We start from the raw sequence: 26,656 nt of genomic DNA, 5'->3' as shown, positions 1-26,656 counted from the left end.
GAAAGTTTTCCTGAATAATATCCTGAAGAATATTTTCCAGCTTGGATTCATTCTCTTCATGACATTCAGGTACACCTATCAAACGTAAATTAGGTCTTTTCACATAGTCCCATATTTCTTGGGAGACTTTGCTCATTCCTTTTTACTCTTCTCTATCTTGTCTTCTCATTTCATTAAATTTGTCTTCAACCTCTAATATCCTTTCTTCTGCTTGATCAACTCGACTGTTAAAACCTGTGCATAGTTCGCAGAGTTCTCGTATTGTATCCTTCAGTTCCATTAATTCACTTATATTCCTCTCTAGATTGTCTATTCTCATTAGGATTTCATCAAACCTTTTTTCAAGGTTCTTAGTTTCTTTACATTGGGCTAGAACATATTCTTTTAACTCACAGAAGTTTCTTATTATCCACCTTCTGAAGCCTAATTCTGTTAATGGAATGCACTCATTCTCTATCAGGCCTTCTTCCCTTGTTGATGAGGAACTGTGATCCCCTGTAGAGGGAGAGGCATTCTGATTTTGGGTATTCTCAGCTTTTTTATGCTGGTTTATTCCCATAATTGTAAATTTATCCACCTGTCATCTTTGTAATTACTGACTTTCAAATTAGGTCTCTGAGTGGACGTCCAACTTGTTGATTCCCAGTGCCGGAATCTGAGCAACCCACTGCACCAGCTAAAACAGCTGCATTAAGATTTGTTGTGCTTTTCTACCCGGGAATCTCCGGTCTGGCTTCCTTCTTGAGTCCCTTTTTCAATCAACTGAATAGGCAACTCTGCCTTCCCAGAGCTCCAAATGTCAACCAAAAGGGGATCCAGTCCCGTTTACTCTGCACCAAGATCCACCATGCCGAGATACCAGCCACAAGAGTTGTGCTGGCGACCTGTGGAGCTCCTGCACTAGGAATGTCCTGGTCCATGAGCAACAAAAATTCATCTGAAAGTGTGGCGTCCTCTTGTTCTCTGTGCTTTCACTGGGAGCTACAATCCTGAGCTGCTAGTAATCAGCCATCTTGAATCTCTCTCCTCTTTCTTTTTTCAAGGGAGATTCCTAGGTATCACCTGACCTGTAATATCCCCAGGTAATTCTGGTTGCAGCCAGTTTTAAGGGCTGTTTGATTTCATTGTAAAGGGTACTAATTAAAGTAGTGGTTAAAAATATAAGTTATGGAGCCAGGCACGGTGGCTCATGCCGGTAGCACTTTGGGAGGCTAAGGTGGATGGATCACCTGAGGTCAGGAATTCGAGACCAGCTTGGGCAACATGGAGAACCCCATCACTACTAAAACTACAAAAATTAGCTGGTATGCCTCTGTAATCCAAGCTACTTGGGAGGCTGAGGGAGAAGAATTGATTGAACCCAGGAGGTGGGGGTTGCAGTGAGCTGAGATGTTGCCACTGCATTCCATTCTGGGCAACAGAGCAAGACTCAGTCTCAAAAAAAAAGAAAAAGAAAAAGAAAAAACGAGTTATGGGATCAGACTGCCTCAGTTTAAACTCCAATTTTATCATTTACTATAGTTCTGTGAGCTCGGGAAAGTCAGTCTCTTACAGCTTCAGCTTCTTCATTGGTAAAATAAAGATAATAGTAAAGTCATTACTTTATAGAGTAGTTGTGAGAAGTGAATGAGCTAATTAACGTTAAGTACCTAACAGGGTAACAACTCTTCAATTATTTTTAATTATTATTTCTTATAGAGTAGTTATGAGAAGTGAATGAAAAAATTAATGTTAAGCACCTAACAGAGTAACAACTCTTTATTTTTAATTATTTTTTTTGAGATAGAGTCTCAATCTGTTGCCTAGGCTGGAGTGCAGTGGTGCCATCTCGGCTCACTGCAACCACCACATCCTGCGTTCAAGTGATTCTCCTGCCTCAGCCTCCTGAGTAGCTTGGACCACAGGCACGTGCCACCATGTCCGGGTAATTTTTGTTTTTTTTAGTAGAGATGGGGTTTCACCATGTTGGCCAGGCACATCACGAATTCCTGTCCTCAAGTGATTCACCTGTCTTGGCCTCCCAAAGTGCTGGGATTACAGACGTGAGCCACTGCACTCAGCAAATTATTGAATGATTGTTTTCATAATCATTTACTTTAGCAGTCTCTGAACTTTGTGCTTCTGTCTATAAAAACTGTTTGTACATGCATCCCAACATGTATATGTGTATGTGTATGTGTGTGTGTGTGTGTGTGTGTGTGTGTGTATATTTTTTTTTTTGAGACGGAGTTTCGCTGTTGTTACCCAGACTGGAGTGCAATGGCACGATCTTAGCTCACTGCAACCTCCGCCTCCCAGGTTCAAGCAATTCTCCTGCCTCAGCCTCCCGAGTAGCTGGGACTACAGGCACGTACCACCATGCCCAGCTAATTTTTGTATTTTTAGTAGAGAAGGGGTTTCACCTTGTTGACCAGGATGGTCTCGATCTCTTGACCTCGTGATCCACCTGCCTTGGCCTCCCAAAGTGCTGGGATTATAGGCATAAGCCACTGTGCCTGGCCCCAGCATGTATATTTTTATGAATTTTATTTATTTTTGTACCAATGTTATTTAAGTTATACCAAAAACTACTTTAAACATAAAAAGAAATAATTAGAACATCTAATTTTTTCTTTCCATACTCCTGGGTTATGCACCCTTCTCTGAAGAGCATCAGTCCATTTTTTCAGAGTAACTGCTAAAATTTAGAGCTAATATATTTCAAGCACCCAGCAAAACATCTATGCTTCCTAAGTGTTCAGCAAATGGCAACTACAGCACTATTAATTACAAATGTAAAGAGCAATGTGGAACATTGTTCCTATGTTAATTATTATTTTTAATTAAAGTCATTATCATAATCAAAAGTGATCTGCTAAGCCTCATCTACATTTAGAGGATCATTTTAAGGTCATTAATAATCAAGTAGGTTTAATAGGCACTGGAAAAGCCTTCAAGTAATTCCATTATCTGTAAAAATTATTACCGGCACTCAAAACAATTACTGTATGGTTGACTAATTCTGATAAAGCTAAAGTTTTGTGAGGATGAAAGAACACTCTTTTCTCCTCTTCTCTGAGATGGGTAATAGAGGCTTATGATGGTGTGCAACCCCTATCAAAGCTCTTCTAAACCTGCTCTAAGCCTTGGCCACTCAGCAGAGGACCTCCTCCTGGCTTTGTTGGCCTGGCATTTTGAAACCTCGGCTGCTCTCTACTCTACCACACAACTTCTCTAGAAGTCTTTCTCCTCCTGTCATTCCTTTTCCAAGAAATAAGTCTCTTCCTTTTCCCCTGTACTTGTTTCCATTCCCATTCCATGCTCCACTAATCCATCCAAATAGCTCCTCTATTTTTTCTCTCTCCTTCTCTATCTATTGATATGCTCAGGGGTACAACAATTCTGAAATACACTTTTCCCAACCTGGCTGCACCCAAAACTACATTGCCTCTCTTTCCTTTCCTCCCCAAGTTCTTCAAATACTAGTTGTATCTCTTGCTTTCACTTTCTGAGCACACTCAGACCTTAACCTACTATAATCTAGCTCTCCTTTCCTGACCATACTGCAGAAATTAAACTCTGAGAAGCACCATTGTCTTACTATCGAATAAATATATCCAATGGCTTCTTCTCATTTTCACTCCTCTCCTTTTCTGTCAATTGACACAAAACTCATGACTAATTTTCTTCACAAAAAAACACTTTCTTCGTCCATAGTTTACTGATAAAGGAAATTTGGTCTTCATCACTACAGTTGTTTCTTAGGTTTCTTTCACTGGCTCTTCTTCCAAACCCTTAAAAATGGAAGTTTCTAAAGACTCTATATTTAGATTTCTTCTAGGGCCACACCTATTATTATTAATTGTGACTTTATGTAGTCTATCCTGGTAGAGAAGTCATAATTCTGTAGCCAGTCTCAGAAACTTTGTCTTGAATTTTCAACTGTTTACTAGACACCCAGGTGTTTTATCAAAATCCCAAACACAGCATATGCAAAACTCAAATCATTTCCCCCAAAACCAACTCCCCTTCCTGGCTTCCTATTTCTATGGATATGACTTACCCTGATTTAAACCCTAGAATTGTTCTTGAGTTTCCCTCTCTCTTAAACTTCATTCTACTTCAATCTTAAATTATAAATGTAAAATCATACAGATGCTATCTCGGCTAATTCCCACGTCATGCCATTATTGTTTTGCCCTGCATTTCTATAAATGACCAACTAAATAGTATCCCCAATTGAGTTCACTTTTTGATACAATGATGCCTGATTAAGCTTCTTAATGTCCAGCTTTCATCATCTGCTGACTCAGAAAGTATTAGGGAGACTTCACTGCACAGACTTAAGAGTAAACTTTACACCCTGGATTTCAAAGCCCTAAAAATGCAATTTCCGACTACTTTTCTAAACATACCCTACTCTATACCAAATTGTATTTCTTTTTTTTTTTTGAGACCGAGTTTTGCTCGTTACCCAGGCTGGAGTGCAACAGCATGATCTCGGCTCACCGCAACCTCCGCCTCCTGGGTTCAGGCAATTCTCTTGCCTCAGCCTCCTGAGTAGCTGGGATTACAGGCATGCGCTATGATGCCCAGGTAATTTTTTGTATTTTAGTAGAGACGGGGTTTCACCATGTTGACCAGGATGACCTTGATCTCTTGACCTCGTGATCCACCCGCCTTGGCCTCCCAAAGTGCTGGGATTACAGGCATGAGCCACCGTACCCAGCCCAAATTGTAGTTCTTAAAAATCTTATCTTAAGCCAATTTTCTGATTTGGATTCCAAGTCAAGTCCTCCTACCTTATTAGCTTCTACTTCTCTATACTCTTTCTTGATCTCTTGACCTCATGATCCACCCGCCTTGGCCTCCCAAAGTGCTGGGATTACAGGCATGAGCCACCGTGCCCAGCCCAAATTGTAGTTCTTAAAAATCTTATCTTAAGCCAATTTTCTGATTTGGATTCCAAGTCAAGTCCTCCTACCTTATTAGCTTCTACTTCTCTATACTCTTTGCCACTTTTTCTATATTCTCCAAATTTGAAACATTCGAGATCCTCAAAATTCAAATCTCTTTTCTAGCTATACTTCCTCCCAGAGAACACCATATATATGCCAATGATTCCCAAGTTTATACCTCTAGCTCACCTAGCTCCCTAGAACTTTAGACTCAAATATCCTATCGCCTACTCATCATCTTCATTTGGATGTCAGACAGACATCTCAAACTTCAGATGCCCAAACTTGAACTCCTGATTCCCCTTTGCAGTCTTTCCCATCTCAATAAATGTCAATTCCATCAGTCCAATTATTAAGGCCAACATCCTTAGTCACCTTTGATTTCTCTCTCTCTTACATCCAAACCATCACCAAATCCTACTGGCTCTACCTTCACAGTATACCCAGAGTCCAACCACATCTATCCACTTTTACTGCTACCATGTTTGTTGAAGTCCCTGTACCTCTCACCTAGATTATTCAAAATAAGCATCCTAACTGAATGCTTCACCATTTGACCCTACCTTCTTTTATCTAGTCTCAAAACAGCAAAGAAAATTCCTGTTAAAATGAAAGACAACTTATGCCATTCCTCTACCCAGTAGATACTCCAATGACTTCCTATCTCACTTGAGTCACAGCCTAAATCTTCAAAATGGCCCACCTCCATGATCTGACACCCACCCTACCCACCTCTCTCCCACTTCCTCTGATAATGTCATCTCTTACTTGCTCTCCTCAGCTTGCTCATTATTTCAAAGTACTTCATATTCCTTGCTATTCCTCAAACATACCAAAGCACACTTTACATTTGCTGTTTCCTACGCATAAATGACCACTGCCCCTTACTGGATATCATCATAGATTTCTCCCTCACTTCTTGCATTTCTGATTAAGTCATTTTTCCAGTTAGAACTTCCCTGCCTGCCTTAAAATGTTCCATTTTTGTTTTCTCCATAGCCCTTGCACAATTAACTATTGCCACAATAAAGATAGTAAAAACTCACCCCCAAATTAAATGGCTTCAAACATTTATTCTCAGGGATCTGTGAGTCAGCTGGGGAGGTTCTGCTAATCGAGGCTGAGCAACTCCCTGCAAGTTGTGTTGCAAGACAAGCTCTGCTTCTCACAGTAGATCTGTGAATGAACTGGGACAGCTCAGCTTCATGTGTGTTTATTCTGGGATGCGGGGCAATGACAATGGCAGAGGCACAAAAGAACAAGCAGAAACACACAAAGCCTCTTAAGCATAGACTCAGAAGCCATACAATGACTTCTTTCCCAGTCCATTGGCCACAAGTCAAGGAATGCAAAAGTGTATCTCTTCTCTTTTAGTGGAAGGAACTGCAAAGTAATGTGAGAAAAGGTATGCATATAGAAAGGAGTGCAGAATTGGGGCTAATAATACAATTTACCACATCATAGCATCATCTGACATCCCATGTTTTTACTTGTTTTTTGTTGCTGTTGTTTTAGACAGGCTCTTGCTCCGTCATCCAGGCTGGAGTGCACTGGTGTGACCACAGTTCACTGGAGCCTTGAAATCCTGGGCTCATGCAATCCTCCCACCTCAGCCTCTCAAGCATCTAAGACTATAAGCATGCACCACTACACCTGGCTACTTCTTTTAAAAAAAGTTTTTTTCAGAGATGGGGGTCTCACTATGTTTTCCAGACTGGTCTTGAACTACTGGCTTCAGGTTATCCTTCTACTTTGGCTTCCCAAAGTCCTGGGATTATGAGTGTGAGCCTCAGTGCCTGCCTATTTACTTATTTATTTGCTATCTTTTCTTACTAGATACTTCATAAGGGTAGAAACTCTGTTTCATTCACTACTTTATCCCCAGTATTTAGAACTGAGCCTGAACCTAGAAGGTAGTTGATAAGTATACTGAATGGACAAATTCATGTACATAGTTATTCAGTATGGCCACTGTATGTCAGGAGCTATGCTAGGTGCTAAAGATACAATGGTAAATAAGGCACATAGTGAATGTCCTCAGGACAAAGTCTGATAGCCTAGTGTGGACACGAATAGACAGACAATTATAAACAATGCTAAGTAATAATCATTTTCAAATAGCTAACAATTATTGAGCATTTACTACATTCCAGGCATTTTTCTAAGAGGTACAGATTAATTAATTTACTGAACCAACTCAACCTTATGAGGTAAATACTATTATTATCCCACTTTTATAGAGAAGGAAACTGAGGCACACGTTACATAAATCAAGGTCACACAAGTAGGAAATGTTGGAGTCAAAATTCAAATGATAGTGGTCTGGTTCCAGAACCAACATGCTACGCTGCCTCACCAAGACAAGGGCTATCTCAGAGACTGCAGGTTGCTCTGGATGCAAAGAGATGAATGGACGGACACTCTATTCAATTAGGAGGCTGGGAAGAGAAGGGTCAAGAAAATCTAGCCTAAGAAAGAAGTGGCTTTGGTTTTCATAATAAAAAACAACCTCACTTTATCAAATCTACAGTCAACACTAAGGTGCACCCCAACGTCAGATAAAAAATGTGAAAAAATGGCCAGTGACAACTGTATAATGCCACTGATTCTAAAATGCACAATTTTTAGAATAAAAAAATGACAAAGTGTGCAACCTGTATGAACACTTGCTATCTGCTGCCTCTATATACCACACATACATGCACACACATAAGTGTATGTATATATGCTAACATATATGCTAATGTAGTCTTGTCTTTCTTAGATTTGGTTTAATATTCAGAGATATGATTCTCCACTAAGGATAAATTTTGATGTCACCAAGCCCAAGCTATGGAAATCTTTCTTTTCAAGAAGCCTCCCATATCCTGGCCTTTCCAGTGTTCAGGTATAAATCTTTTATTAATAATTAAATGTAGACAAAGTAAAAGATAGGAAATCATTATACTGGGTTACAAGATATTTTGGCCCTTACCTCCACTCACTCCTGAGTAGTCTAGAACAGTATTTGTTTATTAAATGTATTTGAGCTCAACTCACAATAAGGTACAGATATGTATGTTTATATATACGTGAAAGGATTAGTATACACCTCTTACACATATGTGGAAGAAAAGTTTTAATATAAAAAGTTCCATGACATAAAAAGTACCACAAAATATATTCCATCTAATTTTTTTTAAAATGCTGATCTCAATTCACTAAATAGATTTCATGACTGATAATGGAACATCAAATTAAACTGCAGGGTATGATCCATTAGGGGCTCATAAAATTAACTTACAGGGTCCTGATCAGTAGTAGATTCTAAGTAGTAAGCATAAGCAGTTTACTAAAACTTTTGTTTCATTTGATAGATATATGTATGTGTGTACTAGGTTTGTAATAAAATGTATTTTATTCTCTGGATCTACCTTTCAGAAAAGGCTTTGAAGACCATTACCCTAAAGAAATTCTCCCATATGTATATAAGGTGATATATACAAGCTTTTTAATAGGAACACTGCTTGAAATTGCAATGAGTTGGAATGACAGAAAAGAAAAATTATGTTACATGGTGGAATATTTTACAGTTAAAACAGTCAGCATTAATGAATCTTAATAAGCCCTCTAAAAATATATCTTTGCTGGCCGGGTGCAGAGGCTGACGCCTGTAATCCCAGCACTTTGGGAGGCCAAGGCAGGCGGATCACGAGGTCAAGAGATTGAGACCATCTTGGCCAACATGCTGAAACCCCGTCTCTACTAAAAATACAAAAATTAGCTGGGCGTAGTGGTGCCCTCCTGTAGTCCCAGCTACTCAGGAGGCTGAGGCAGGAGAATTGCTTGAACCCAAGAGGTGGAGGTTGCAGTGAGCCGAGATCACACCACTGCACTCCAGCCTAGCAACAAGTGAGATTCCATCTCAAAAAATATATTATTTTGAGATTCCATCTCAAAAAATATATATATATCAATAAAATATATATTGATATATATATATTTTGAGATTCCATCTCAAAATATATTATTATATATCAATATATATTTTATTTATATATAAATTATATTTTATTTATATATCAATATATATAAATATTTCCCCACTAAGGATAAATTTTGATGTCACCAAGCCCAAGCTATGGAAATCTTTCTTTTCAAGAAGTTTTCTATATCCTGGCCTTTCTAGTGTTTGTTGCTGCCACTAAAGATAAAGTTAAGGGAGAAAGCACAAATTGCATATTCATAAAATAAAACTATTACGTAAACTTTAAAAAAACATGCACAACAATAAAATGTTTTTTAGGGGTACATATATCTGTAGCAAAATCATAAACACATTGCATTAATGTATTAATGAAGACAGGAATTTTTATTCATAGCCAAATCCCTATCCCCCTCACCTGTGAAAAGTGCCTAGGACATAGCAGGCAATCAGTACTTGTTTAATGAAGGAATGCTAAAACAAATTCAGGTCATGGTTACTTCTGTTGGTAAGAGAGAAGAAAAATGAAATTGAGAAAGAACTACACAGCACTATATTATGATGTTTTACTTCTAGTGGGTCATGAGTAAATCAGCATGCATTATATTATCATCTGTATCTTGATATCTGAGATTTCATTTTTTTAAAAGATTTTTAAAAGGATGTACAGCTGTTCAAATTAACTGTAGGTGATTTTTTAGACTTTCTGAACGGTTTTCTCTTCTATAGCCTGAAGAGCTAATTTACCAGCGCTCAGACAAAGCAGCTGCAGCTGAGCTACAAGACAGGTAACATAATATCCATAAATCCATATGTAATCTGTCACTAAGAGTATAATACCAAACTTTAAAGCACTGTCAGCCTGGATGAATGTGAAACAATTTAGCAATTTAACTTTAATTCATATAGATTCCAAGTACAGATGTGATCTCCAAATCCTATGGCTCAGAAGGAGCCTTTAGCATCAGCTCACTGTGGAACTAACCAGAGTGGAACACCAGTAATACGTACTTCTATAGAGACTTCACCTCGGATTGGAGTTTAACATCACGTTATTATAGGTCTTGTTGAGGCACATCATAATCCTCAGCTTAAATATACCCTTTTTGTCCAATTAGTGGCTTATTGAACTGCAGCTAGTTTATGAACCGAACACATGGAGGTAAGAGACTATACGAGTCCCTGTAATTCTCATAACCCTGTAAAATAGAACTTATTCTCCTAGTTTCACAATGTGAAAACTGAGATTGAGAGGTTGACATACTTGTTTAAGTGTTACAGGGTGCTTCTGAGTCCAGCCCAATCTCTCTGATTTCAAGATGTGTGTGCTGTTTCTACTGTATTAAGCTGTGTGACACCTCTTGAGGCATAATTACTAGAAAATATCAGTTTACTCTCAATTTCTCCATAAAGCCTTATTCAAGATCCCTATCTAGAACGAATCTCCAAACAACCTTTTTGTTTAATATTGACTAATTGATGAATTTATATATTGTCATTTATATTGGAGAAATATAAGTGCTTGACAATTCGTCCTTTCTTGTGCAGACCATTTTGAAACCCAAAACAAAGATGTGCTAAGTGCCAAAAAACAAATGGTCCCTATGATTATTGAACAATGAGAAGCTAGCTAGGTCTCTAAACCCATGCATTTAGTTAGGGAATGTACAAGAGGCTTTAGAATCAGCACGGTTTCCATTGAATCCCAGCTCTTTTGCCTTGGTCAAATCACTTATCCTGCCTCAAACTGTCCCCTCATCTGTAAAAACAGGACAATATCCTCTACCTCACAAGGTTATTGAGATTAAATAAAAATGTACAGAAAGCACTTACCACAGTATCTGGTAAGTGGCTCAATAATGGTAGCTATTTTCCTTCATTCTATGCTTAAACTTTACACTCTATGAACCCAATACCCGTACTTATCACAAATAAAGTTTCAATGATGTTGGTATTTTAAAGGCAGTTTTAAGGCAATTTAGAAAAAAATTCCATCATCATAAATAGAATTCACTGTTCATGATGTGAATAAATCACGAGGCACTAACAGCTCCACAAATATTTGAGGTTTTCAACATAAGCCCCACTTCTTATGCCTATGTCTAATTCATCTGTCTGTATATATGCTATCAATGAGTATAGTTATAAAACATTTCAAAAAATAGTTCATGGCCAGGCACAGTGGCTCACACCTATAATCTCAACACTTTGGCAGGCCAAGGCAAGAGGATCACTTGAGCCTAGGAGTTTGAAAACAGCCTGGGCAACATAGCAAGACCTTGTCTCTACAAAAAAGAAAAGAAATTAGCCAGGCATAGTGGTGTGCACCTGTGGTCCCAGCTACCAGGGAGGCTGAGGTGGGAGGATCACTTGAGCCCAGGAGGTTGAGGCTGCAGTGAGCTGTGATTGTACCACTACACTCCAGCCTAGGCAACAAAGCAAGACCCTGCCTTTAAAAAAAATTAATAATAAACTTTTGCTGCATGTATTGAATCTAGCTATCCCCAAGTCATTCAGTGCTCCCTTCTGTTACATTTCAAGCATCTGTTATGGCTCTTAGAATAAACATACTTTCCATTTATAGGCCTATTTCCCATGTCAATTCATATACAGCCTTGAAGGACAGGATTTCATGTTAATTTTGAATCCCCAGGGGCAGCCTATTATGAGACATTATGCCTGGAGAATGACAACTCCATCAGCAAAAAATGTAGTTATACAATCATCTGAATCCCCACTATATATTTTTTTAACAAGGGAAAAGTGAGTGTCAACAAATGAGTTTATGTTTTGTGACAAGGATTGAAAAAATACTAAAAGAAAAAATCATGGACTGGAGGCCACGCCATCTGACTCGGTGGAATAGGTATTGTACTTCTACTCTGCGTCATTTCTTGCCTCTGTTAGAAAAAAGTCACGGAGAAGATGTAGAAGATGACCACAGAGCAGAACTGCTAAAACAGCTGGGAGACTACAGGGTATGTTACAAATGGATCCTAAACTAACTGTGGATTTCCTTGTGTCAAAATGAAAATTAGCCAATAATACATTTCCAGAATCAAAAGACCTATGTTTCTCCCAGAAGTACATATTTAAAGCAGCATAAACTAAAAACAGTGACTGTAAGTTTTAAACCTCAATAGTTAATCACTAAATAGCAAAATACCACCATTTTGTATAAAAATATCCCATGAAAAATACCTTTTATGAAATACATTTAAGTATCCAATAAAATGAAAATATCTGGCTAAATCATGTTAGACTCAACTGTGCATAAAGATGAAAACATCCTAGAGCAGTTTTTTAAGGATATTGTTTTACACTGATTGTTTTTCATTGCTAAGGAAGGTGGTTATTAATAGATTATATACCCCTCTCTACTGCCTGCTGGTCGTGCTATATGTTCACATGCTATAACTGGATGATAAAACCTAGAAAGCACGCTCCTAAGACTTAATAGTTAGCTAAACAGTGTGAAGGTCAAATTAGATCATTCACTAAGTAAAATTTATCCTTTAACTTAAAAGGCACTTTCTCAGCCAGGATATTTTTAGTTCAAATATCTGAAAACTCAAACAGGCTTGAGCAATAGAGAATGTACTGGCTTAAATAAAGCTTAGAGGGTAGCTATCAGGGCTGTCCCACTCTTCCGCAAGTCTTCCCATTCTGCCCTTCCCCTCCACATGATGGCATCATCCTGACACTAGGTTTCCGCATGGAAGCAAATGCTGGAACACTTCCATACCTTACATCTGCACACACATCCAAAGCAGGAGAATATCATGTGCCATTATTCCTAATTTCCCAAGACTCACTCGGAGACTCCCTTTAATCACTTGCCCATCCCTGTGGATCAATCATTGTAGCCAAGGGAACAAAAATTATTGTTGGGCACCATGGCTCACACCTGTAACCCCAGCACTTTGGGAGGCTGAGGCAGGTGGATCAGTTGAGCCCAGGAGTTCAAGACCAACCGGGGCACCATGGCAAAACCCCGTCTCTACAAAAAATACAAAAAGTAGCCAGGCATGGTGGTGCTTGCCTGCAATTCCAGCTTTTCAGGAGGCTAAAGTTGGGGGACCATTTGAGGCCAGCAGGAGGCCAAGGCTGCAGTGAACCACGATCATGCCACTGTACTCTAACATGGACAACAAAGTGAGACCTGTCTCAAAAAAAAAAGAAAAAGAAAAAAGAAATGTATTGGTTAGTTTAACTTAGGTACCTAGGTCACTGGAATTACATGGGTTACTATGCATACTAAGTACTATCAAAAAGAGGGAAGGGAACAGTGATGGGGTGACTAACAGGTGGCTTATACACCTATATGCTAGCAAGGAAAACAAAATGGATATTAAGCAACTCTATTTTCTGTATTGCTAATAAACAGCTGAGTAGAAAAACACAATAACTGAAATCCAGAAGACTTATTTTAAGAAAAAATGTATTAAATCTTCAAACTTCACTAATGACTACAAATGTTTTTTTCCCTTCAGTTCTCTGGATTTCCTCTTCACATGCCTTATTCTGAAGTGAAGCCTTTAATTGACGCTGTGTATAGTACTGGAGTACATAATACTGATGTTCCTAATGTTGAATTTGCTTTAGCGGTATACATACACCCATACCCCAAAAATGTTTTGTCTGTGTGGATCTATGTTGCCTCCCTTATACGTAACAGGTAATTTTTTTCACTGTACTTTTTGTATCACCTAAAAACTACACTTAGGATATGAGAAAATTATATGAATTTCATCAGAACATATTGGCAAATAATAAAATAATCATGTTTTTAACTGTGCAAAGTAAGTGCTTTATTTAGTAGTCTGCCTTGTCTCTGCCACTTGACCCTGAAATTCAACTGAGACTACCCACAGTAGGGTACATTATGTACTTCCTGCCTTTATGCCTTTGTACTTACCTTTCACTTGGACAAATGTTAACAGCAATGGAATGAAAGTGAGAGAAACTTACCAAGTTTTACACTAGAGCAAGGTAAAGCTTTAAAGAGAGCATCATTAGAGCCTTTTGAGTTCCTCCTCCTTTGCTGTGTTTAGTTCAAATGTTAGTTGAAATAGAAAGCAGTAGTGAGTTATTTCTATTCCATCAGATGATTCTTCCTTCATCTTTAGACAACACTAAGATAGTTTGCCTGAACTGAATGTTTACCAGTTTTTATCACTGCTCCTCCTCCCCTCTCCAAATAAGCAAAACAAATATCCACAAAGAACTAGACTGCAAGATTACTTCATCTTCCACAGGTCTGCATGTACAGTCATACCTCGGAGATACTGTACACTTGGTGCCAGACCACTGCAATAAAGTAAATATTGCAATAAAATGAGTCACATCAATTTTGTTGGTTTCCCGGTGCAAAGTTATGTTTATACTATATTGTACTGTGTGCAAAAGCATATCTCAAAACTGTATACACCTTAATTTAGAAATACTTCATTGTTAAATAGTGCTAATGACTATCTGAGCCTTCAGTAAGTTGTAATTTTTGCTGATGGAGGGTCTTGCCTTGATGTTGCTGGCTGATTAGCAACTGGTGGTTGCTGATGGTTGGGGTGGCTGAGAGATTTCTTAAAATAAGACAATGACGTTTGTTGCATTGATTGACTCTTCATTTCTCTGTAGCAGGAAATGCTGTCTGATAGCATCTTACCCACAGAACCTCTTTCAAAACTGGAGTCATCCTTCTCAAACTCTGCCACTGCTTTATCAATTAAGTCTATGTAATATTCTAAATCTCCATCTCAACAATGTTCACAGCCTCTTCAACAGGGAGTAATGTCCATCTCCAAAAACTTTGAGACAGGGTCTTGCTCTGTCATCCAGAGTGCAGTGGTGTGATCAAGGCTCACTGCAGCCTCAACCTCCTAGGCTCAAGCAATCCTTCTACCTCTCTCAAGTAGCTGGGACTACAGGCACATGCCACCAGACCCAGCTAATTGTTTATTTTTTGAAGAGACAGGGTCTCACTCTATGTTGTCTAGGCTGGTCTTGAATTCCTGGACACAAGCAATCTTCATGCCTCAGCCTCCCAAAGTGCTGGGATTACAAAAGTGAGCTACCCCACCCAACCAAGAAAGGAACATTCTTTGCTCATCCATAAGCAACTCTGTATCCATTTGAGTTTTATCATGAGGTTGCAGCAATTCAATCACATATCTGGGTTCTAATTCTAGTTCTCTTACTATTTTCACATCTGCCATTACCTCCTCCACTGAAGTCTGGAACCCATCGAAGACATCCAATGAGAGTTGGAATCAACTTCGTCCAAACTCTTGTTAATGTTGATACTTTTACCTCCTGCAATGAATCACAAATATTCCTAATGGCATCTTGAATGGTGAATCCTTCTAATTGAATCCTTTCCAGAATATTTTCAATTTACTTTGCCCAGATCCATCAGAGAAATCACCATCTATGGCAGCTATAGCCTTACAAAATGTATTTCTCAATAAGACTTGAAAGTCAAAATTATTTCTTGATCCAAGGAGTAAATTCTACATGGAGCTGCAGAATAGATGCTGTGTTAACAGGCATGAAAACATTAATCTCCTTGTACATCTCCATCAGAGGTCTTGGGTGACCAGAAGCCTTGTCAATATCAGTAATATTTTGAAAGAAATCTTATTTTCTCAGCAGTAGGTCTCAACAGTGGGCCTAAAATGGTGAGCAAACCATGCTGTACACAGATGTGCTATTATACTAGCTTTGCTGTTCCATTTATAGAGCACAGAGTAGATTTAGCATAGTTCTTAAGGGCCTTAGGTTTTTCAGAATGGCAAATGAGTGTTCAACAGTCACTAGCTGCATCAATCTCTAACATAAGAGTCCACCTATCCTTTTAAGCCAGGCATTGACTTCTCCTCTCTAGCTATGAAACACCTAGATGGCATCTTCTTCCAATAGAAGGCTGTTTTCTCTACACACTGAAAAATCTGTTCTTTAGTGTAGCCACTTTCAAATCAATGACCTTAGCTACCTAGATCTTTTGAATAACATGCTGCAGCTTCTATATTAGCACCTGCTATTTCACCTTGCATTTTTGTTACAGAGATGCCTCCTTTCCTTAAACCTCATGAATCAACCTCTGGTAGCTTCAAAATGGATGAATCTGGAGAACATCATTCTCAGCAAACTGACACAAGAACAGAAAATGAAATACCGCATATTCTCACTCATAGGAGGGTGATGAAAAATGAGAACACATGGACACAGGGAGGGGAGTACTAAACACTGGGGTCTATTGGGAAAACGGGAGGGCCAGCGGGGGGGGGGGGGAGCTGGGGAGGGATAGCCTGGGGAAAAATGACAATGTGGGTGAAGGGAAGAAAGGAAGCAAAACACACTGCCATGTGTGCACCTATGCAACTGTCTTGCACGTTCTGCACATGCACCCCAAAACCTAAAATGCAATACAAAATTTAAAAAAAAAAAAAAGAAACTTTTCTGAAGCTTCCTCACACCTCTCAGCCTTCATAGAATTCAAGAAAGTTAGGGTCTTACTCTGAATTAGGCTTTGGCTTAAGGGAATTTCATGGCTATGAATTTTTCATCTATCCAGACCACTAAAACTTTCTTCCTATCAGCAATAAAGCTGTTTCACTTTCTTATCATTGGGTGTTCACTGGAATAGCACTTTTAATTTCCTTCAAGAACTTTCCCATTGCATTCACAACTTGGCTATATGGCACAAGAAGCATAGATATGGGCCTATCTAAGTTTTTGACGTGTCCTGCTCACTAAGCCTAATCATTTCTAGCTTTTGATTTAAAGTAAGAGAAATGCCGGGCACGGTGCTCACACCTGTAATGCCTGCACTTTGGGAGGATGAGGCGGGAGGATCACCTGAGGTCGGGAGTTCAAGACCAGCTTGACCAACATGGAGAAACCCCATCTCTACAGAAATACAAAATTAGCCAGGCGTAGTGGCACATGGCTGTAATCCCAGCTACTTGAGAGGCTGAGGCAGGAGAATCACTTGAACCTGGGAGGCAGAGGTTGCAGTGAGCTGAGATCGTGCCACTGCGCTCCAGCCTGAGCAACAAGAGTAAAACTCCAGCTCAAAAACTAAATAAATAAATAAAGTGAGAGACATGCCTCTTCCTTTCACTTCAACACTTAAAGACCACCACAAGGTTATTAACTGGGGCCTAATTTCAATATTGTTGTGTCTCTAGAAATAGGAAGGTCTGAGGAGAGACGGGAACAATTGGTAAGTGGAGCAATCAGAACATACATAATATTTATCAACTAAGTTCACTGCCTGATTAGGGCCCAAGTTCATGGCATTCCAATAGTAACAACAATCATTGATCACAGATCACCATAACAGATGTAATAATAGTGAAAAAGTATGAATTACTCCAAGAATTATTAAAATGTATGAGACATGAAGGGAGCCAGTCTATTGGTGCCATGGAACGAAACATGGTACCAATAGACTGGCTCGACACACAGTTGCCGTAAATGTTCAATTTGTATAAAAAAAAAAAAAAAAAAGCATTATCTGCGAAGTGCAATAAAGTGAAGCAAATTTTGACTACTGAATAATTTGAAAAAGAAAATTCAGCTCAACAAAATTCAGTATCTGTCTAAAACTATTTGCCAAGATAATGAGTTCATGGGAGCTCAAAACAAATTATTTAGTCCTATTCTATTCTAAAGTAAACCTGGATTGAGATTTATAATAAAAATCACAGCACAACAGTATTACTTGGTAAAGTCCTCAAAGTAGATTTTATTTATACATTTCTTCAAATGATTGTGGTATTTTTAAAAATCTCTCCCAAATTTGACGATATAGGGACAGTGGTGAGAACAAGGTATCCTTAAAGAAAATAATTATGGATTGGTGCTTTCCTAGCTCACTGAGCTAACACCCAGAAGCTAGTTTTTCTATAATCCTAAAGAATCTTAAATGTGGGTTTGTTTGAATTGGCCTTCTGAGAACTGTTCAAATAAAAGGAAATTTATATGGAAAAGAGATTAGTTTCCAAAATGTGCTATCTTTGAAAATAAGTCTTCAGACATGTATGTCCAAAAAGATCTGCAAAGCTTGGTACAGTGTTAATGTATAAAGAGAACCAATAACCCCCACGGATTTTAAAACCTAAAATAATCTATGAAATACTTTAAATGACATGGTATTAGCAACATTCTTTAAAGCATTTCATTTAAAAGAAATATGATAAGACTGTTCTCACCCATCTGAAAAGACCAAATCCCTTTCTAAAACAAAAGTATAATTTGCAAGAGAAACAACATTACAATTCACTAGTAAATTAAGATTTCTGAGGTTGTAAGAAATGGGACCAAAACAAGTCACGCTCAAAAAGGGATGGTTAACACAAGAATGTGCTATGAGTAAAGTGCATGAAAGGAAGCCTGCTCAGCTAAATGAAGTAGACAAAGGTCAGAAGTCAAGGGTCATTCGCCAGAGCGGCAGCAGGCTCGAAAACCACACTGCAAATTCTGGCATCCACTGGCGGTATCAGCATGAGGACCTGTATGAAAACAGAAAAATGTGAAAGGAGGAATTTCTTAGAGATCACATAAAAATAATTTTTGCTTATGAAGGAGCTAAAACATTCAATGGTTTTACTAGCAGTACATTTATATCATGGAAGTGAGTGTATAAAAAACTATTCAGACACAAAAATCACCAATAGCAGGTTGACTTTAATTAATATATCGTTCACGGTCCAAAAGGTAAGTGGAAGAAGGGAAAAAATTATGTTTTAGCAACAACTTTACAATATAAAAACCCAAAACTGAACGGAGACAATCCACAGAAACAAGACTGCAAAGCTAACTTAAAAATAGATTCTTATAATCTGAAAATCCCCCTAGAAATGAAGGGAAAAACAGCCCTAACTGCAATTGATTAGCTAAATAACATTATATTCAAATTTTGAAGAAAAATAAACTATATAAACATAGACTTAATATATTGGCCATATTTTTATTTAATATTTGTAGCCCAAAAAAATCTATATATAGTAGGATTATATAAAATTATTTTCCAAAATTAAATATATAATGAGTGATCAATTAAACTTTAAGACAGTAAAAATTATCATTCACTTACAAAAAATAATAAAACATATGTGGAATAACCGACATTTTATCCCAGTCACACTATGCTACCCAGGCACTAAATAAAAGATCCATTAGGGAACATAGCTAAGAATTAGAAAATATCAAAGAAGAGGTTTCATAGTGCATATTCAAATGTTAAGTACTTTGAATGAATGATATTTTCATAAAAGCAGGCAAAAGTGGAAAAGACTGTTTCAAGTATATTGAAGTCTTTCAGTATGTCTGAATCATGAACAAATAAAGAGCAGTTAATCAGTTCTTTACATATCAACTAGAACAACCAAAATACTTGTAACTGTGATAAAAAGGACAGTATAAAATGAAAACTACATAAAATATAATTTTGCTGCAGAATATATCAAATGGATTATAATTGAAAAATCACAGTATTCTGGGCTGATATCTAGTTTAACTCAGAAACACATTTTAAATCTACTTTTGTCTTCTAAAATAGCATTTATTTACAAAAAAATAAGGAAAAAGAAAAGCAACTAGGCTAATACTACCATAATAATTACTTGCAACTAAACACACAGAACACATTGATTTCCAGAAATTTAACTTTTCCTTATATTCCCCAAGTGGCACATACAAAATCCAAAGGGCAAATTTCTTAAGACCTATACTCATTAAAGTATAGTGTTCATGTATTACAGAAATGGTAACATATCTTTAAGGAAAGAAACTGTAACATTACACAAATATGTGGAATTACAATAGCTTATGCTTTCAGTCATATTTAAGTTGATATGACATCTGTGATTAGCTTAATAGGGGAACCAGTACGGGAATGGGCAATGATATAGCTGAAATGAGACTAGCCACAGGTTAATAACTGCTGAAGCTGATGGTACAAAGGATTCATTATATTATACTGTTTATATGTTTAAATTTCTCCATAGCAAGAAGTTTAAAATTATTTTAAATATAAAGTTGAATTACTAAAGCTAATTTTCATCTAATCAAAATAACAATCTCTTCTGGTCTTTAAATGAAAAGTTAAATATGTCAAATACTTAAAATTCATGCAGCAGCATTTTATTAAGATTATTTTCCCTTAAAATAAAATAAACATTAATCTTAACTACAAACGCAAGATAAAATGTTTTAGTATATATTGAGTACTTATTAAAAATGCCCTGATAAGGAGCCCTATGATCTGAAATCTTTCTCCCACTGCCAATCTTTCACCAAGTTTTTCCTTTGAATATATTGCCAGCTTTACCGACTGTGCACCACCCAGTGTCTCCTTCTTAGCTTGTCTTTCCTCACTCCTTACCCTGCTCACTGTTTTGTCTACCAATCACATAGTGCCTCTCCTCAAGACACAAGCCCTACCTCACGCCATTCCCCTGCTCTGATCCTTAGTCCATAATGAAATGCCTGATTCATTGGGCTTTGCCAAAATGGATCTGATTATCATTTTATCAGATTAAAATTCCATTCTAAATTGTTTAAAAGAAATAAGAAGAGACGTAAAGACTCTCATATAATTTTTCCAAACTGCAACTCCCTCAAATACTTCAAAACATCTATATCACAAGTCCTCACTTAACATCGATAGGTTCTTAGAAACTGTGACGCTAAGCAAAATAATGTATAATAAAACTAGCTGTTTTGTTTTCATCATTAAAATGAAATGACACTATTTGAGGATTTCCTGTATGTTGTTTTCTTTAAAGTCAGTCTCCAACGACATATCGACAACACTGAGGACTTATTATATTCCTATTTTTCAAAAGGACAGAAAGGTAAAGGAGAAATATTATGCTAAATTTCAACAGCAGCCTAAGAAAAATCATATGCCATGTCTGGAAGCAATGGAAGTGAAGTAGACAACTGGTTTTCAAAGGATAAAGTAAAAGGGAAACTCAAAGGAACAAACAGAAAGCTATTCTAGAGATTCAGACAAAAAGATATAGGGTCCACATGCTCAGTTTCCACCCTAGCTACCTGGGTTATTTTGCTCTTGAAGTCTAAAGAATGGTGGGAGAGATAATGGGGGAAGAAATGTAGGAAAGAAGTCTTTACTCTGTATTAGGTAAAAAGCACAATCCTACTGTCAGTATATCATTTATCACAAAACGAAGTTCTTGTTTATACTGATATAAAATGTGCCCACTCACTGAGTAGGAACATTTTACATCAATATAAGCAAGAACTCTGAATACATTCTAAGTTCACTAGAATTGAGTTTCAGTGAGATTTTAAGTGTACAGAGTAAAGAGAGAATTAATATATTGTTTTCAAATTTGAAAGAATCTGTCTAAAGAACCCTATAGGAACTTAATCAGTAACTGTAATATTAAATGACTGAAAACTATAATCCTATCATATGGTTAATAATGAAGCAGTTACTGGTGTCTGATCCCAATAATTATGAAAGTGACAGCATCCATTAAAAGGATCTCCTGAAAGCCTGAGCCAAAACAAAAATGAAGACAAGCACTGTTTTAAATTCAGTTTTCACATTGTAGAAAACAGGAGACTAGCACTTTTCAAAGCATGGGAAGTATAAGCAACATTAACAATAAAATCCTTAAGTAACATAGAAGGACTGTTCAGAAAAGAGAATAAATAGATAACAGAATAAATGACAACAGAAAAGTGAGGGAGCATTAAAAAGAAATACGACTTAGATATGACGGATTGCCTAGTATCTCAGGTAGACAGCTACACGTTAATAAACACAGACAATTAACAAGGTAGTTCCCTTTAAATATTTGACTTATCACCAGCAAACTTCCATCTCAACGTAGGATAAAGAACCCAAATGGTTAAGATATATGAATGCTAAATTATATTAAGGAATAATAAAGAAAACAGAAAAACATAATTGAATGATCATTAAAATATTTAAATGCATGGTAAAGAATAATCTTATAAGAAAGCATTTTTAAGTATTAGATGAAAGGAAGTATAAGGTTAGCTATTATTTCTCCAGATTTTTATTATTAAATAACTTGTTTTTACTGGGTTCTAAGTATATTACTTATGCTGTATATCTGCACTTACCTTCACTTACCTTTATTCCTCTTTAACTTAAATTAGAAACATAAAAGAGCATATCATCTGAGACTGTGTCACCTCCAAAACTATGAGCTAATCTATCTTCGTTTATAAATTATACATACATTGAAATGCAAATCAGTAAAAAATTTATTTTCTATCATTGTTCAAATGTTCTTCACAGCACTAAAACTCTGTCATTCCATTTAACACATCTTAAATGTTAAAGAATTTTTTCAATGTTATATTCAAATCTTATCAATCAAATAAATGTAAAAGTCCTAAGAATCATTCAGAATAATCTAAATTTGCATTTTATATCAAGATACTTTACGTACAGTGTCTTGCTGAAGGCAGTCACTGTTTAAATATATGATAACTAATTTATCTTCTCCAAAATCTCTGCTAATGATTAGAAAATAGATCATTCTGCTTTACTTATCACGTATTATTTAATGACTAATGTTTACCAGTATTTACTTTTTTTTATATTTAGTAACCTGATAGTTAACTATACAGATTTTCTTTTAAAAAGTATTATTTTTAAATGTTACTTTCAAATATTTGAAATATAATTTTCACCTAAATACACTTCTCCATTGCTCTAACATCACATATTAAATACGATAGCAAATGTCTGTAATCCCAGCACTTTGGGAGGCCGAGGTAAGCAGATCACAAGGTCAGGAGTTCGAGACCACACTAATGGCATGGTGAAACCCTGTCTGTATTAAAACTATAAAAATTCGCCAGGCGTGGTGCCACGTGCCTGTAATTCCAGGTACTCAGCAGGCTGAGGCAGGAGAATCGCTTGAACCCGGGTGGTGTGCATTGTGGTAAGCCAAGATTGCACCCTTGCACTCCAGCCTGGGTAACAGAACGAGACTCCATCTCAAAAAAAAGACCAAAAAAAACCAAACCTAAACAAACACATGACTACTTTCAGAAATAATAAAAATAGTAACAAGGAGGCCCCTGAGCTTTCACTAAATATCTACTGTACAAGCTGAACTGTTTTGAAAGATACTGGATCAAGTGTCATCTTGCAAAACTAGATAAAACACAACCTCAATCTAACACTTTCTAGGTTGTCCATATATACTTTTAAGGAAAAGTCTGTAACAGAGAATTGCTTTAAGAACAACCAATGTGGAACTGTGAGACACCAAGTTACATAACAAGTCACCCTGTAAATTTTAAAGGCTTTCCATTACCCCAAATCATGCTTCAATAAGCCATAAAAGGAGAGTTAATATTGGATGATACAAGCACTGCAATTTCCTTTCAAATCTTTCAAAGTCAGATATCTTGATTACAATTCATTTACTTAAAAAAATCAATCATTTATCCAAAAAACGTTTACATTCAACAAAAAGAATATAATAGTTCCTCTGAAACTATATATTCAAAACCAGTTTAGAGGAAATTCATAAGGACAAAGTGCAAAAGATTTTAAGTATTTAATATTATCCCATCACCTAAATTATTTCAGTTTAAAAACACACAATTGCAAAACAAGGAGGCACCCAGTCCCCTTCCTCTACCCAAATATAAATATAATGAACTTGATTGTAAGATTTATTCGCAAGCATAACCTACGTTGAAATCAATATGAAAAAGTCAAGTGTAACATACAAATACAATTTTCTTATAAAAATTGCTTATTAATAACACTTGATAATACATCCTGTAAGCCTCAGGAACTACAATGAAATAAGTTTATGCTAACAAAACAAAACTCCCTTCTCAAATCCACTGCATCGACAAAACTAACTGCTTCACTGCATCAATCACATTTTGTTTTCATAGGCTTAGCATGTTGCAACTACGATGACATTCACTTTCACTAACTATGATGACATTCACTTTCGCCCTTCCTTGATTATACTCAGAAGGCAACAGAGAATAAAGAAATGTCCAACATAGTGTTGATATATCAAGAACATGAGAGGTCATCTCCTGCATAATGATGTGATTCCAGAAATAAGAAGGCTGCAATCTCCTGTTTCATCTTACATATTTCAAGGAAAATCTAATCTGAGATACAGCAGATTTGTTCATTTCTCTATTTTATTTGTTAATTTCTCTACTTTCTGGTATGTCATTACTCCCTCTAGTCTTCCTGATTCCTGTCAATTGTTCTGCCTGAGAAGAATTCTGTTGATCTTCCTGTCATCTTAAGGTGAACTGGGCACTCAAACACAATAGGACATAATATAAAAAAAACAGATACATAGTGGTCTGGGCCATCTAAAATTTTCTCCAGTTATAAATACAGGAGGTTGATTTGCTTACTATTAACAGAAGAGCAGCTATTTATGCTTCCGGGAAATTCAGTCTCTACCAGTGACTATCAAATGTGCAAAAAGGCACTGAATCTACTTTGAAAAAGAATGTTCAATAAGCCCGCTGTAGGGTAGAATATGTTAAAAAAAAAAAATCAAGAAATATTTCTTGTAATTTTTCAAAGTAGGTTCAGGAATGAATTTCTAAAATACTGTAGAAATTATAGTCATGTCTTGAGCATTTCAGCCTCTTCTCAATACTATCTAGTATCTACTACCCTTACCCCTCAATCTTCAGTAAGATTTATTTGACATTAGATCCAGAAACTCTGTAAGTCCACATTACCAAAGTCGTCATTTTTCTATATTTGATAAAGCTGTCTTACAAGAAAAATGAGTCTAAGAAGTCAGTGTATCTAGAACATCAATAGTTCTAAATTCTTAATGAGTGCTACGAAACTCTAGAGGAATACTCAAAATTTTTAATAAGAATTTTAGTATTTCTATTAACTTACCATTTTTTATTACACTATTACATGCCTCAAAAATCTGACACAATGGCTATTTAGAATATACATCTGCAAGAAAAACTTACCTTTCAAGATGTTAATTAATGAAAATATAATTTTAAAATTTTATGAAGTTTAACTAAATCTGAAATTAAGACAGTATGGTAATTAGAAATCTAGAAAACTAAATGGAAAAATTATTAGAACTGCTAAAAAATGTTAAATTAATTCCTTCAAAATAATCGCATTGTTAAAAAGCATTACCGTTAATGTTGTCACAGTAGTAAAAGTATTCATCGTTCAGAGAAGGACATGCTGAAACCAAATCCTGCAGGCCTGCACCAGTTATAGTAAGACAACCAGAGAGATTAAGGTGCTCCAAATAAGGCAGCCCTCCTCCCAGAGTCAAAACCCTGCAAGAAAAATAATTTGACAATTTGAAGATATTAATCTATAAGACGTTTGGATTCCTATGGGCCACTGAACCACTATTTTCCATACTTTTCAATATGGTAATGAGAAAATTTCAGAATTTCTGTAAAACAGTGATAACCTCATCCTTAGGCAGAAATACATTTAACTCAGAAAATATTCTATATTTTTCCTTACATTCAATTAAAAAAATCTATAAAACTCTTCTTTATAAAAACATCATGGTAACTCAATTTTTAGAGCAAGTACTCAACCCTGGAGTTGTAATGTTCATTCCCCTGCCAGACTGTGTAAGTAAAAATTATCAAGAAAATTACTGAAGCTTAAAATTTAATGACCAGCTGGGCAGTTTCTAAACAAATTATAGATACACCTGGCATATGATCCAGCAATTCCTGTCCTAGGTATATACCCAACACAATTAAAACCACATTTACACAAAAACTTGCACATGAATGTTCACAGTAGCATTATTCATAACAGTTAGAAAGTGGGAACAACCCAAATGTTCATTAATTAATAAATGGATAAATAAAATGTGGCTTACTGATACAATTAAATACTCTGCAGCCACAAAGTACTGACACATAGTATAACATACAAAATATTCTGCAGCCACAAAGTACTGACACATAGTATAACATACCAAATATTCTGCAGTTGCAAAGTACTGACACATAGTATAACATACAAAATATTCTGCAGTCGCAAAGTACTGACACATAGTATAACGTACATAAACCTTGAAAACATAAATCTAATTTTTAAAAGCCTGATATAAAAGGTCACATATTGAATGATTCCATTAATATTACCATTCCAGAACAGGTAAATCCACAGAGACACAGAGCCAAATCATGGTTATCAAATGCTGGGGAAAAGGGTAATGAGAAGTGACTGCTAGTAAGTATGGGGTTCTTTTTGGAATGATGAAAATGTTTTGAATTAGTCTGTGGTGAATGGTTGAACAACCTTGTAAATATACTAAAAATCACTGAAGTGTATAAAATAAATTTTATGATATGTGAATTACATTTCAATAAAAAATAAAACCTAATGGCACATACTAGAAGAATAAAAGCAATATTTACATAAATAGGATAAAATTAAAAGGTGGCTTCTTGTATTTGGATGTCTAGATATCTAAGCAGGCCAGATAAGTTTTCCTTGATTATTCTCTCAAATATGTTTTCCAAACTTTTAGAATTCTCTTCTTCCTTGAAAACAGCAATTATTCGAATAAAAGCAATATTTACATAAATAGGATAAAATTAAAAGGCGGCTTCTTGTATTTGGATGTCTAGATATCTAAGCAGGCCAGATAAGTTTTCCTTGATTATTCTCTCAAATATGTTTTCCAAACTTTTAGAATTCTCTTCTTCCTTGAAAACAGCAATTATTCTTAGGTTT

General features: G+C 36.4%; 2 protein-coding genes and 1 long non-coding RNA gene across 8 annotated transcripts in view; 1 reads left to right on the top strand and 2 right to left on the bottom strand.

The window, feature by feature from the left end:
* CC2D2A (coiled-coil and C2 domain containing 2A) overlaps nucleotides 1-13,703 on the top strand; it is a 150,190-nt gene extending 136,487 nt beyond the window's left edge. For 4 of the 6 annotated variants that reach the window (XM_002745968.7, XM_008993577.5, XM_078367481.1 and 1 more), the window contains 4 exons: nucleotides 7,702-7,824; nucleotides 9,631-9,689; nucleotides 11,702-11,879; nucleotides 13,395-13,703. In XM_002745968.7, the coding sequence (XP_002746014.3) occupies nucleotides 7,702-7,824; nucleotides 9,631-9,689; nucleotides 11,702-11,879; nucleotides 13,395-13,583 (549 nt within the window). In that variant the 3' untranslated portion in view covers nucleotides 13,584-13,703. Of the gene's footprint in view, nucleotides 1-7,701; nucleotides 7,825-9,630; nucleotides 9,690-11,658; nucleotides 11,880-13,394 lie in introns of all 6 variants that reach the window. The other 2 variants (XR_013533186.1, XR_013533185.1) reach the window with 1 other exon arrangement.
* LOC103792105 (uncharacterized) overlaps nucleotides 1-15,252 on the bottom strand; it is a 54,324-nt gene extending 39,072 nt beyond the window's left edge. Inside the window, exons 1-3 of the long non-coding RNA XR_013533187.1 lie at nucleotides 15,120-15,252; nucleotides 12,944-13,063; nucleotides 9,320-9,403 (exon numbers count right to left, since the gene is read on the bottom strand). This is a non-coding gene — a long non-coding RNA (uncharacterized LOC103792105). The remainder of the gene's footprint in view (nucleotides 1-9,319; nucleotides 9,404-12,943; nucleotides 13,064-15,119) is intronic.
* Nucleotides 15,253-17,622: 2,370 nt separating this feature from the next.
* The window catches only part of FBXL5 (F-box and leucine rich repeat protein 5), a 40,807-nt gene continuing 31,773 nt past the window's right edge, over nucleotides 17,623-26,656 (bottom strand). Inside the window, exons 10-11 of the mRNA XM_002745967.6 lie at nucleotides 25,079-25,227; nucleotides 17,623-18,416 (exon numbers count right to left, since the gene is read on the bottom strand). Coding sequence (XP_002746013.4) covers nucleotides 18,340-18,416; nucleotides 25,079-25,227 — 226 coding nt within the window. The 3' untranslated portion in view covers nucleotides 17,623-18,339. The remainder of the gene's footprint in view (nucleotides 18,417-25,078; nucleotides 25,228-26,656) is intronic.

This window comes from Callithrix jacchus, chromosome 3 (assembly GCF_049354715.1).
Source record: "Callithrix jacchus isolate 240 chromosome 3, calJac240_pri, whole genome shotgun sequence".
Classification (NCBI taxonomy): domain Eukaryota; kingdom Metazoa; phylum Chordata; class Mammalia; order Primates; family Cebidae; genus Callithrix; species Callithrix jacchus.
This window is presented reverse-complemented; position numbering and strand designations above follow the sequence as displayed.